The sequence below is a fragment of the Zeus faber genome, assembly GCF_960531495.2.
Source record: "Zeus faber genome assembly, chromosome: 5".
In the NCBI taxonomy this organism is placed as follows: Eukaryota; Metazoa; Chordata; class Actinopteri; order Zeiformes; family Zeidae; genus Zeus; species Zeus faber.
Genome location: NC_137192.1, coordinates 6,198,928 through 6,213,682, shown reverse-complemented (window position 1 = coordinate 6,213,682; position 14,755 = coordinate 6,198,928). Strand labels below are relative to the sequence as shown.

The window sequence follows — 14,755 nt, the reverse complement described above, 5'->3', positions numbered from 1 at the left end:
TGCCATTTCCTGAACTTCATAGACTCTATATATACCTGCTTGGTAGAGGCGTGCATCGCAAATATTTCCTGTGTGTAAATATCTAGTACTCGTTCCCAAAATATCGTCCAAAACATCTAATGATAGATTTGGAGGTATTCGTCAAAAAAATCTTGCAATATTTGATTTATTCAACCTTGCCTAGCCAAGCCTAACATGGCGGTTTTTCTGAAGTGTATACTGTAGAACAAAAACGAGAGAATCTTGAAACCCTGTCCCCCCCACCCTTGTTGAGCGTTGAGCCTCCTTTTTTTTGCCACTCAAGTGCCACTGGAAAGCGGCGACAGAGCGGTCAGAGATGACACATGTAGGACACTCGTCCTTGCGGCTACCCCCTCGAGCCGTGTTCTCAAAGACGGTTCTCTCGAGTGGTGCGATGCGCTGTTTGGATCACTTCAAGCCCAAATAGGCTCTTGTCGCCATAATGGGAAATGGACACCCCGAGAACGGTACAACAGGGCCAGCGTTTGTTTCCAAGCGTTGTTTGTTTCCACCCTAGAAAAGGTCATTCTAAGGGGGGACGCGCGAGGCAGGTACGGCACCCATCTCCACTTAGTAAACATTTGTTTTCTGCTATTATATGTGACGAACAAGAGTAACCTTGGTGTATGAATGAAAGGACTTCACACTCTTGGTACTTCTCTGTCAGAAGGACTAGGACTGTTTCTCTGGGTGTTTGGAGACACAGGAAGGTGCGGTAGCTTAGTCTGATGTGCTAATTACATGCTAACGCTAATTATCAAATGCCCTGCTTGAACTCTTTGATATGTGATTCATTTGGTAGTTTGAATATAATACTGAATACCTTAACCTTATCCCCCATTTTATGCTATTCAATGTTTTCCTTTGGAACACCCCTGCCTCAATTCATTGATTCTGCCGTCATCACTGTACATTTTGTGGAGAAATAACTGACTTTAGCACCAAAAGCTCACAATTTCAAGCGCTTGTTTAAACAATATTTGGCAAAAAGAAAAAGTGAAGTAGGATTATCCAAGCTGGCATGCCCACTCGCCATGAAACAAAACGATTTCTTCAAGCTGTTTCTGCCTCTTGGTAACTGAGCGACTACCGCCTTTTGACAACGTCAACTAAGTACTGTAGACAGTGAAATCCTCCACCTCAAAATGGATATTTTTGCTCTTCAGTTTGCATGCTATAGTTGTTAATCTCGGTTTCCTTTCTCGCTGGTTTCAATGGTGTTGCTAATATGTGATTTTCAGTTACTGACTACAATTTTCTGTATGGAGAGGTTTGTCCAGGAAAATAGAAAATTGGCCGATTGGCTAACTCCCTTTGCCAACTGAAGCACTATATACGTACCAAGAGAAAGGGTTAAAAACAGGTTAAGACAATTCTGATATGAAAGTTAGAAGTTCACATGGAACCAGTGGCTACCAAGCTACCCTTACATGCTTCTGTGCGGGATCTAAAATGACTCAGTGGCTACCATGATCTTATTATTCTCAAACCCAGTATTCTGTAATTTACCATCTTGTGTGGGCCCACTAATTGGTATGTTGGTGTTGGCATAATATGAAATAAAGCTGATATAAAGAACGAACAGCTGACTTGATATCATATTTCCTCATTAAATATCACATTAATCAGTACCTCTTAAGGGATAGAACTTGGACGCAAAGCGCAGTTCTTTGACATTTGACCTCCTCAAAGCCAAACAGAGGCCAACCGGCGCTCCGCTAGATAACCGCTATACGGTGGACGCTTAAACGGAATGTTTTGGGTTAGACCTACAGGGAACCAATTTTCTCATTACTTAGACCAGTGCTCTGGCTCGCACACGCCGCTTCATAAAATATTTTTTTTTGGTTTTTTTCGTGAGTGTGAGTGTCTGCGTAAACAGATGCCAACGTTAAAGCAAAAACATCTGCGCACCTTAAAAATCGCCTGGAAACCTTTCAAATTACCTGATGGCTCTGGGAGTAGCTCGACTGGCGCTTCATAAAGCCTACCGTTTTGTTTTTTTTGCACTAACAAACCAAATGGCCTGTGCTTTTTTTTTACTGGCCCGGTTCAAATGTTGTCCCGTTGCGGATAAGCTCGGACGTGGGGTTTTTAACTGCCAAACTGTGTGTCTGTGCTCTCTCTCAGAGGACGGCGTTATCCCACCAGATTGTGTTCCGCTCATCTGTTCACAGCTTAACACGAAAACATTTGTGCAGAAGCCGAACAAATATTCTGCCGCAATTAAAATAAACCAATACAGTGCGTGGTAATCAGAATTAGAATCGGTCATTATTCGGCCACGTACATTTTCATATACAGTGGTAACTCGACTTACGACTGCCTCTACTTACCACTAATCCAAGATACGAGTAGCGATAGTCGCGAAAATTTGTATCGACTTGCGACCGACTGCTTCAAGATACGTCCGTGGAAATTTGCAGTTGGCACGTCGGCAAAATTTCAGAAATTTAGCAAAAGCAAGTGTCGATTGAACGCTAGCTAAAAAAAAGTGAAGTTCAAAGTGGTGGAAAAAGGCCAAATGAAGATATGATGGAAGAAAATAAGAAATCTAAAAGTGAAAAATCGCAAAATGATAATGAGGGGGCTTCACCCTCCTCCTCCTCCATGCAGTAACCCCTCCTCTCCTCCTCCACACTCTTCGTCTCCAGTACGCCATCGGTCGTCACAAAATAAGGTAAGGTGCATATTTAAATTACTGTACACTGATATTTATTATTTTTCACAACGCTTACTTATTGTTTATAACTTCCAGCATGGTTTCATGTGAAAAAGGTTAAAATTGAGTGTAAATTTATTATGTTTAGGTGCACGGAACGAATTAGATGAGTTACCATTAATTTATATGGGAAAAATTGCTTCGACATACGACTGTTTTAACATACGATCGTCTTATAGAACGAATTAGAACGAACGTCGTAAGTCGAGGGACCACTGTATATGGAATTTGACGTTGTAAACATTGGCACATTGCTTTACGGACCATTACTACAAAAACATAAATAATTTTTATATTAAAATGAAAAGAAGAAAAATGACCAAATGTACAAAAGCAGTCAAATATATGCAGAAAATGGCCAAATAATTATATATTATTATTAATAATATAAAATACCCACGATATACAGTATGTACAGAATATGTGATGGTTCTGTATGGTTATATATGTATGGTTTCTATGTATGGCTATGATTGTAAAATGGAAATATAGATGTATATACTGTGAATAAATATGAATACAATAATACGGGCATGGATAAAAAATGAATGCCTAGGTATGAATTATTACTATGTTATTACTATAATATTACAGTGTCTACATGTTAATACTAAATTATTACACTAGTACAATATTGTACAGATTGTTTGTCACATCAATTGTCTTTTTTTTTTCGGTTGTTTTTGTTGTTGGGGGGTTTTATTGCAATGCAAAGACTCCCGTTAACAAAGTGATCTTATCATGCGCCGCTTCGCCGTGTTTACACGCACCCTGGCTCACTAATAGGATATGAGCTTTTTCTTCCAGAGTTCAAGCCCTGATCGCTTCATTAGCGCTGAGCAGCTCTTCCTCCCGAGCGCGCGGCGCTAATACCGTCTCCCCCCAGACAGAGCGAGAAGCGCCGAGTGGCCTCCCGAGGAGTGAGCGCCATTAAATATTAATGCCGTGTGTTTAGAGGGTTTTTATTTCAAACAGCGGGTTTGTCAGCATCTTATGTAGTGCTCCTCAAGATTAAGTCCATGTGGAAAAGGGAGTTGCAGGGGGAAGCGGGGGGAAGCGGGGCCTCGGCGCTTTACGTAGCGTTGTGCCTTTCGGAAAAATTTAAGCCCGGGTTTTCTTCTTTTTCTTTTTTCTTTTTTTCCTGATGGCGTTTCTGTGTTAATATTGCCAACAATTTTCGCTGCGATTTTCTTAAGTAAATAGAGCGTTTTTAAGTGGGCGAGAGTAGTTGAAACCGACGTCGAAGCTGTTGAAGTGCTGGAGCATGTTTAAGTGCATTTTGGTTGACGTCACTGCTACAGTTAATCTGATACTCCACCACTCTTCCCTCCCGTACCTGTACCGGAGCCGTTATCATACCAGAATGTTGTGATTTCTGGGGGAAATCACATAAATTTGATAGATAGATAGATACAGACAAAAAATAACAAGAAGATATAAAAATTGGAAATAAACAACAAACACCAAAATAAACAATGAAAAATATAAATTGTCAATATACACACCTTATGATCAACAATAAGCAATTAAATAATGAACAATTAAAATAACAAAAATTGCCCATCATTTCACCTCTGCATATGGAACACTTAATTTCAGTGATTTTTTTTCTTCCCCCCTTAGATGAACTTGGCCTTACTCTCGTCTGCAGTGGCGCTTTGTGAGCGCGGTGCTCTTAACTAGGTCAGGGGCGCTATTAGCAGGGTGGAAGCTCGCATTCCGCGCGGCGTCCTCCAGGAATTAGCGCTGACACTATTGACTCTCTGTGTATCTATATTTGGGCCACCCGTGTGGATTTGTGTCACTCAAGACACCCCCCCGTACTTCATTTTCACTTAAGAAAAAAATAGAAAGTATGGCATCGAATCTATTGAGCCCATGGGCTGGGATGGCGGCAGCGACTGGCACAAAGGGAGGGAAGCTCCCAGCAGGCTCGGCCAACCGCGCCCTGGGGGGCATTGTCTTTGATGATACCTTTCAATCAGCGCACGATTCCCCAGCCGGAGTGACAGGTGATTTGACTCAGCCTCCAATTAACGACCTCATCTTAACAATTAAGAGCAGGGGAGGATGGGGAACCCCCTCCCCCAACCCCAAGTACAGCAGTGCCGAGCTCATCCCCTTCCCCACTCAATGCCGTCCAGTGTGGGTGCGTTCTCTTGTGTCCGTTCTGAAGGTGTCTGAAGGGTCTCTGCGCAAGGGGGACCAAGGCTCTTCCAGAATGGGTGACCCCCCCTTACCTAACCACCCCAAAACAATTGAACCCTACCCCAGACTGGATACATTGCATACACCTAGATGCAATAGGGGAAGAGAGATCGAGGGAAGAGCCGGAGTGTGGTGGTGGAGGCGGGGGATGGGGGGTGCTCTGGTGAAGGCGGGTGGCAAACATGGCAGAGTATGATGGAGTGCATCAAGCCTCTGAGCCTCCACCCCCAACCACCACCACTACTATCCCAGCATAGAGGAAATTAAAGAGCCGTGCAACGTAGCGGGAGGGGAGAAGAGGGGGTGGACGGGGAATGATTTAGAGTGTGGTGTGGTGCGTGGGGGCGGGGGGGTTGAGGGACCGGCACATTGGAGTTAATTACTGAATAATGAGGAACAATTTATTGTGTTCTTGTTAGAGACATCAAAACGCAGGATACCGCCTATAGGAGAACAAAAAAAGAAGCCTTGCGTGCCGCCGATCCGAAACTCAATGCGTAATTTAATCATTAAAGAAAAGGCCCCTCAGACTCACCCGGGATGATGAAGGGAGTTACAGAAACTACACAGTCTCACCTCCCTCGCCCTGGTCGTCCTCGGTTTGAGGGCGAACCCATGCTAAAAACTAACAAGCGCCGACTACAGTCAACACTGTAGCCCACTTTAAGGGTATCGGTCTAACTCTGGTCTATATTTAAACAGTTTTGGGCCCTGGTGTCTGTGATGAATCATGAATTGCGGGGAGAGTTAGGAGAGACAGGCTGGCAGGAGGTTCACCCACACCCAACGGTGGGCACGAGGGGTACTGCCATACATCCATACATCCCAGGCTCTCCACGTCATATTTAACGTATTCTCAGACGCGTCGTATCTTTCCCCCCTTCTTTTTATGATCTGTGTTCGGCCTTAGGCCCCATTGTTACAAGGCACATAAATGGATGAAAACATCGCCGGAATGATGCAACTTGACTTTATTCTCCTAGAGTCAGATGCGCTTTCCATCTACCCATCGGTCGGCGGAGTGTTGAAGTGTGTCTGCTCTTTGATGTGCTAAATATGAAATCTGACCACAGAACAAAGCAGCTGTCAGCCACCGACACGTGTCAAAGGCAATCGCCGCCAATTATTATTGAGTTTCTGTCACGTGCGCGGGGGCCTTTAACGCTGAGGTGTGCTTGATAATATCGTGGCGCTAACAAAGCCCGCGCCGCGTCTCGGCAAATAAACATCACAGGCTCCCCCCTGGTCTCCCATCAAAAGGCTGGTGCTAGGTCCGGGCATGTAAATACGGGGGGGGGGGGGGCCTCGTTTAGGGCCGATACGGGCCGGCTGAACGTCTCGCCGCGTTACGTGCTAGAGACTCGGCTCCATTTTGGTTTTGCCCTTAGAGCGGGACAATCCAACTGGCGGCCCGCGGGCCAAACGTGGCCCACATATAGTATACACGTAAATGATTTTGAAGGTGAGCAAAGAAGTGTAGTTACATTTATATCAGAAAGTTCCTGTAATGCTGAAAGTACAACGACCCACAAACCGTGCAACTATGCAGAAGTGGCGTGCATTTTAGAACATAAAACCTGAGAATATGATATTATGACATCATTATGAGATATAATGATCCAGAAATGTGTCTGTTCTTTCTAAGGTGATACTCAACTTTTGGATTCTATCTAATTTGGACTCTTCGTTTATCTTCCCAGATTCAGACGAGAAGGTCAATACTAATTTGGTCCCGGTGTGTCCAGAGCTGAGATAGCGACGGGCTGCATGTTAACCGTGTTAGCTCAACACCTGCCTGCGGATAGGATCAACTAGCCTAGCCCCCTGTTAATGGGGATCCCCCTCAAGCTTCAAAATAGCTATTCCCCGAGAGGACACGGCTTTAACTTTGTCGGAGGTTCCCGCAAAGCGGCCGGATCACAAATCACACGCTCGCAACTTACGAGCTCACGAGCTGTCTGCGTCTCTCGCCTGACATTGGAGGGGGGTGGTGTTGCGGCTGTGGAGCGTGGCCCAAATAGATCCGTTCCATCGGAGGCTGATGTAGCCTCCACTCTGATCCCGCTAGACAGAAGAGTGCTACTCGAATGTTAATGAGGGCTCCTTTAGACTTCGCATAAATTAAACGATTAGATGTCGGCAATCATGCGAGGTCCTTAGGTGTCCCCCTATTTATGGCATTTGAAATGCAGCCGCCATTTTGTTATTTACGACACGTGGCTTCACCACCTGAGCAGAGCCGACGCTTTCGGCAGAGGGAGTTTTTTTTTTTTTTTTTTTTTTTTTTAATGACCCGCAAATGAATCATCCTGGCAGTATCTTAAGAGGAATGGACCCCCACCCCCCTCCACTTGAAAACAAAAGAGGGGAAATTGTTCCGTCCTCCCGTAAAAAGCTCCCAGATGTCTGGTGTATAAAAAGCCTAACTGTAGGAAGAGCACATGAAATGTATTCTTATTATTTTTTCGAGGACAGTCGTCAGAGAGGAACCACAAAGACTCTGTAAAGATAACGTAACAGTGAAGTTCCACCGAATGCTCCCGCACACACACACACACACACACACACACACACACACACACACACACACACACACACACACACACACACACACGTCAACAGCTATTTTCATCCGGGGCGATTGTGTTAATTACAGCGCGGCTCGTGTCTCTGCGGGGCTCCGCTCAGCGTTTTCCCCGTAGAAAACAAAGCGTCGAGGCCTTCCGACAAAAGGAGAGCGAAAACGTTACACCTAGTGGGATGGCACGTCATTAATCAACAGCACAAATCGTCAAACCTCATCTCATCTCACCCGGGACCGAGCAGAGCCGAGGCCGAACCGAGCCGAGTACTCTAATGAAGATTCGACCGAAGCCTATCCTCGTTACTGTCGTCAACCAATAGGGGGGCGCCCATGTTGTCCAAGCAACTTTGAAGCCCATGATAGAGACAACGATACATATATATATATATATATATATATATATATATATATATATATATATATATATATATATATATATACAGACTTTTTTTTAATCCATCTCAGGGTCCTGAGGAGACATTTGGGTGCAGGGTGGCAATAATGAGAAGTGCATGAGTTCCCGTCCTGCACTTTCAACTAAAGATAGAAGCGTTTTGTGTGTGTGTGTGTGTCTGTGTGTCTGTGTGTCTGTGTGTGTGTGTGTGTGTGTGTGTGTGTGTGTGTGTGTGTGTGTGTGTGTGTGTGTGTGTGTGTTTGCGGCTAGAGGAGAGAGAGGGAGAGAAATTTCTCTTAAGATTCTCTCTTATTTCCCTTCTATTTATTAGGGTAATGAATTTTCAGAGTGCAGCGCCCGGTCCACTGAGCCCCACTCCTCGGGCCTAATTCTCTGTAACATTTCCTCCATGGCCGCCGGGGGAGCGTTATATGAAGGCAGTGGGGCTCACAATACCATCAATATGCCCGGGACGACAATCGGACGTCTCATAGATATTAATGGAAGTGCAAATTAAATCAAAGTTAGAGTGCAAGCTATCAGGGTTATGATCAATGCCTTTCACACCAGTCAGATGTAATGTGGGGTTTGTAATTTGAGTAGCCAAACAAAAAGTGCATCTTAATGGAGGGGGGGATGAAAGTCATCCCACACGGGAAGGACGCCATACATTAGCTGCATTGTAATTAGAGATCTCGGACGGCGTAGTTTCCCACCGGTGTGAGCAGCTAAAGTGTAGATACAGGCGTTTTTTGACAGTTCAACCAGAGAGACATCATGCAAGGACCAAGGCGAAATAAATAAAAAATAAAATGAAAAAAAACAAAAAACTTTGGACACTTTACTGGTTAATACTAAAATAATGGCGAGGGAACGAAAGAATGGTATCTAAAACCAGTACATCCTGTCATTGCTTGTTGAAGGCAATGTTTCCCAACTTTTTCTGAGCCATGACCCCCTTGAAAATCTCAGTGGTGATTCACTTATGAAGTTTTTAAACATTTTAAAAACACCATTGAATTATTATTTTTTAATTTACAAAAAAAGATTGAAATACAATTCATTTTTTCTCTATATATTTTTTTAAAATATATGTATATATATATATATATATATATATATATATATATATATATATATATATATATATATATATATATTTATAAATAAATATTGAAACCTTTTTGTTTTGTCAATGACTTGGCAGCCCACTTGCTGTGCCCACTTGCACAGCCTATACTTTAAAAATCGCTGGTTCAAAGGGTACTTGTTCTCATATGGTTAATGGTTAAAGTTTTGAAAGTCAAGAGACTGTAGCATCACTGTTTTAGCTTAAACATATATTTAAAAATCCCACGATGGACAGAGTGCAGGTTGGCAAAATCCGAACATAATTGTTTTGGTGGTTGATTACATAAATAATGTTACCTAGATTAATAGGCCTATCAGAAGACCATGAAGGGAGCAAATGGCAGAAACATTTTGTTTTTCACCAAATATGAAACACATACAGCGGTGGACAATCATTCCATGCACAAAACCACAAACAAGATCCATTGGATCGGTGCAAACTGCTCATGATCAAAACATCTTCGTTGACGTCATCACATACATTTAAAGATTCTTGACATCAGTGTTATTCGCAAGTTGGAATCAGGGTCTTTTAAATGTCAAGCTCCAACTTTGTTAAAGGTTACGTGGCATCCTTTCTGACAGTGAACCACCGACGTCAGGTTTGTTGTTTTAATTGACAGTACAGGCTTTGGTTGGACAAATTCTGGAAAAAACCTCACACAGACTGGGTTGGTTTGGGACGAAGAAAATAAAAATAAAATGGACATATAGGCAATGCATTAATTACAAGGCAATTATAAGTGAACCGTTGAAGCAAAAAAGCTTTTCATGGAAGAGTAAAAGAAAAACACCTTGGACTTTGAATCATGTGTGTGAAAGTTGCAAAGAGAGTAATTTCTCCTCAGGTAATAATTATTGGAATAAATGGAGGCCTGCAGTGGGTCATTAAATTTATGCCATGCACCAAGCGTCCCTGCATGTTGTTCAGTGTGATTTTTCCTTTTTTGTTGCTGTAAAAACTCCCACCCTTGACAATGGCATCAAAAGGGGGCCTCGACGAAGATTTACGACGGGGCCATATTTCATCTTCTAGCATCTTGACTGCGACGGGACGTCGTAATCCATCAATAAAAGTGTATTGATATTGTCAAATGTTAATATGCTGTCCATAAACCCCGGGGTCTCCCCCGTCAACCCAGACTGCAGCCCCACATATTGTATTGTGCATATTGTTGTATACTACAAGTTTATTATTATTCAACTTTATTGATAATTTGTTGTGTGTGTATCTGTATATGTAAAATTGATGTATTTGCACAGAGAGTGTAAAAACACGAAACATTACCTGTGGGTTTTTTTGGGGGGGGGTGGGGGTTCACCAAAAATGCCTGATGGTCAGTAGAATTCTGGAGCTTTAAGTGTTAAAAAATTGTTTTATTTATTTATATATATATATATATATATATTTTTTTTTTTATGTCCCTGCCACAAATGCAGGATTGTAAAAAAAAAGAAAATTGCGAACAGAAATACAAAACATTTTTTTTTTTTATAAACTGTATTTTGAGTCAATAAAAGTTTTTTTGTTTAATTGAATGACACATTCACATTTTGAAAACGGGCCCTCAAATGCGTTTTCCGATTTTCATTTCAGAATTCTGAATACTGTACCGTTTGTTTGCCTCCAAACCCGCCGCTGCTATGGGGGCCCAAGGGACATTAATCAAAAGTGATCCTGAGTGCGGAGGGAACAATTGTAGCTATTTTTATTTTTTGCTTTCTCTCCGCAGTGGTATGTACACAGTAACTCACTCTTGAGTGTAATTGCAGCAAAAAGGAGGTCATAAATAATGGATCCAAGATCACTTACACCTTATGAGGCGAGCCATAAGGTTGAAAGGGGGGGGTGGGGGGTAGTGGGAAGCGTGGCTCAAAATATGCTTTTTGCCTCTTCTGGCTTTGGAAAACGGCGAAACAGCGGTTTAGCCGGCGATGCTCGACGACGGCAGGAGCTAATTTGTCAGATAAGTAGCGGAAGGGGTCCTGTTTGAAAAAGAGCCTCCCCGTCGCCGCCATCTGATCTGTGATGTCGGCGCGCCTACCAGCAGCGAGCTGAGATACCCCTTCATGCCCAGACCCCGTCTGTTTTTACAAAGTAATCAATTAAATAAGTCCCTGAAATATATAGACTGAAATAGATTGCGTTTGATGGGATTTGACGTACTGTAGGGTTGGAAAACAAGCTTAAAGCAGGTACAGTATCTCTTAAATCTCCAGGCCACCCTGGGCTAAAAAAAAATACCAGTGAAATGGCCCGAGGACGTTAATAGAAGTTCTGACTGTGTTTGCCCAACGTAATAGTTTGGTCTGCTGATATAAATAGATATTACATTATACTGTACGTCCACAATATCAACCAGGAATAAGTGTTCGTGTTTGTATTGCAGTCGCTCTGAACCTTAATTATTCCGTTCATCTTCTGGCAGATGGACATTGTTACATTTCCCATACGTCGGAAATGTAACCGTCTCCAATAGCGAAGCGCATTTAATTGAAGGTACATTTGTATTTATTCATTACACTTTTTTATGAATTCCTCCCAGATCATCTATTCTCTGTCCAGATGTTTGCATAAAAAAATTGGTCCTTTTCCCCCCCCGCTCTAATGGTAATATCCATATATCTACATAAAGCAGATTTTATGTACCCATTGTTATTGCCTTCAAATAATGGCAAATAATGTGCTTGATAACCTCTCTCTAGAACCCTGTGTGTGTGTGTGTGTGTGTGTGTGTGTGTGTGTGTGTGTGTGTGTGTGTGTGTGTGTGTGTGTGTGTGTGTGTGTGTGTGTGTGTGTGTGTGTGTGTGTGTGTGTGTGTGTGTGTGTGTGTGTGTCTGTGTATGTGGCACAGGGAGCTCGCCGTCTCTAGACTGGCCCTCAGTGGTCATGCTGGGTAATGACTTGTATAGAGCGTTGCATGCTACATTATGCAAAAAGAAAAGTTTGATATTGCGGCCTTGGTAATGTCGAGTGTGCAAAAAAAAAAAAAAAAAAAAAACATCCCGCAGTTAGAGCTAAATAGCACTGATGAGAAGGGGTGATCTGATCTATCTCCATATCTTAATAAGATCACTCTCACTGCCCATTCCCGTTAATGACCAATCCCCCCCAATTATGCAAATGGCGTGCGCGGCCACTAATAGTGAGGAGCTGAAGTTGCCTCGCATAAACACCAACACGTTTGCTAATTGGCCGATCCTTTCGGTGTAATTGCGGGGACCGGGGTCACATCCTGGCCTCACCTCTCCTTTAAGTATTGTTTTTCCAACGGGAAAACAGTGCGGGGAGCAATTAAGATGATTCTCATGAGTCCTCACTTGGGGGACCGATTGTATGGCCGACCGAGTTAGAAATACTGGTACCAGAGTATATACTGCAGTGCATATACCTCCTTGATATCCAATTCACTGACCACTCCTGACTAAATATACTACAAGTTTATTATTATTCAACTTTACTGATAATTCGTTTTGTGTGTATATGTCTATGTATAATTGATGTAATTGCACAGAGAGTGTAAAAATACGAAACAATACCTGTGGGAGGGTGTTCACTAAAAATGCTTAATGGTCAGCAGAATTCTATAATTTGAAAGTGTTAAAAAAAAAATCACATTTATTTTTATTTTAAATTATTTCTTATTTCCCCGCCACAAACGCAGGATTGTAAATACTGACAATTGCGAAACAGTAATACAAAAAACAATGTGTTTTTTTATAAACTGTATTTTGAGTCAGTAAAGATTTTTTTGTTTAACTCAACGACACAATCACATTTTGAAATCGGGCCCTGAAATCTGTTTTCCGATTTTCATTCCCGAATAATAAAATCAAATGAACGGAAGGTCTACGGACCAGCAAACACAACAGTCGTCGTATTCCCGACTGAGTCACCTTCTTAATGAGCGCAAATCAAATTACTTTTATTTTTGAAAAAAAAAAAAAGGCTTTCATCACTACACCCCCCCCCCCCCCGTTTCCAACGCGACCCTATTGAAAGGGGATAATACGAACCCCCCCCCCCCCCGCTCCCAGAAGTAAAGAAAAAAAAACAAGAAAACGAAACAAAAAAAAACCCAGAGGCGACGGTGGAATGAAAAAAGAAAAGTCAGTTTCTGCCCACCCTCTATGACTAAGTTATGCCCTGTCATGTCGTCGGAGGCGTCAGATGCCAAGTAGACCACTGCGGCTTGCAGGTCTGTCACTTGAGCCAGTCTACCAGCGGGGATATCTGACAGCCAGCGCTGCACCAGAGGCCTCAGACTCTGAGTGGATGAGAGGGGTGTCAACAATCCCCCTGAAAGGAAAAGAGAGCGGGAGAGAGGGAGGGAGTGAGAGACGGAGGGAAAGCCACACAACACAACAAAATCAGAAGCGGCATCGCACTTCGGAGCAACGAGTGACAGCCGTGCCGTTTCAGAGCGACACGGCGGTTTGGCAACGAAAATAAACCCAATTATCCTTTTGAGAAAGGAAAGTATGACAGTGTTGACTGTAAAGAGTCCACTTTCCCCTGACTGGCACTCCAATGAGGACGTCTTTCGGAAATAATTTCACTTCAAAGCATATGCTTGAACTTCTTTAAAAATGCAGAGGAACACTGCCCTCGCGGTGGTGTTTATAAGGAAATGGCCACCCTAGAGCTTGAGCTCTACTCCATGTGGCTAACAGTCCATCAAGACCACGCGCCGCTCGTCTACACTCCATAACCGCGTCACAGACCCCGGTGTTCAAATAAACACATCAACACGCCCGTGTCTTGACTTTCTCTCACAGTTGACGTGACAGTGACTCACAAAAATGTCTTCCCGCCCCCCCCCCCCCCCGCTCGCCTTGATACACGGAATTCCAACATTGGGCTAAATTAGCACTTCCAAAGGAGCGTGTGACACCTTGGTTAACATATTCCACCTCAATTATATTTCTCTTCAGCTGGCCTGTTATCTGGAACCCTCCCTGGCAATCAGAGGTGCTGTTTTCCCACAGCCAATTTTCGAGATAATGCAGCTTATCACCTGCCGCCGCCGCCGCCGCCTAAAGTTGCCAATGGAATCAGGCGGCAGTCAACCTCGCGAGGGCTAATTGTGTACCTTTTTATGCATATTTACCGACTGTCACTTCAATGAAATCAGCGGCCCATTGAGACGCCCGGGTCGGTAGATGGCAGGCGGGGGCGGGTGTTGGAAAGAGAACTGGCTTCTTCGCAAATTAAAATTAGCAAACAAGCTGGCGATAAATAAAGCCGAGCGTGTCGAGCGAGCAGGCGCTTTGTTCTGCGCCCCGGCTCGCCCTGCGCCGCGCCGGATGGATTTGCTGTGGGACGGCTGGAGCTAAGGGATGCTCCGCTTAACACACACACACACACACACACACACACACACACACACACACACACTTTCCCCTATTACTTCTCTAGCCACCGCATGGCTTCACAGACACACGGATACAAACAAGGCGCCATTGTTCCAACGACACTCGCGCGAGGATGCTAATTCGATTCCCTAATTGAATAGAACAATTAGAGCAAGTGTTTGCTTGATTCATCCCTCAAGACGTCATCTAATTAAGCGCTGATGCATTGTTTGAGGACTTAAATTAGTGCATCACTCTCAAATGGAGGGTCTCTTCACACGAAGGCAAATACACTAATCACCACTTTTCCGTGGCAGCTCCATCCATTACTGACGCTCAA

The 14,755-nt window shown here is 43.4% G+C and overlaps 1 protein-coding gene across 1 annotated transcript in view; it reads right to left on the bottom strand.

The window, feature by feature from the left end:
• Nucleotides 1–299: 299 nt before the first annotated feature.
• The window catches only part of LOC307230194 (uncharacterized protein), a gene marked incomplete at both ends in the record, with an annotated part of 21,965 nt that continues 7,509 nt past the window's right edge, over nucleotides 300–14,755 (bottom strand). Inside the window, 3 exon segments of the mRNA XM_080000429.1 lie at nucleotides 300–309; nucleotides 13,183–13,326; nucleotides 13,328–13,360. Of these exon segments, the coding sequence (XP_079856555.1) occupies nucleotides 300–309; nucleotides 13,183–13,326; nucleotides 13,328–13,360 (187 nt within the window).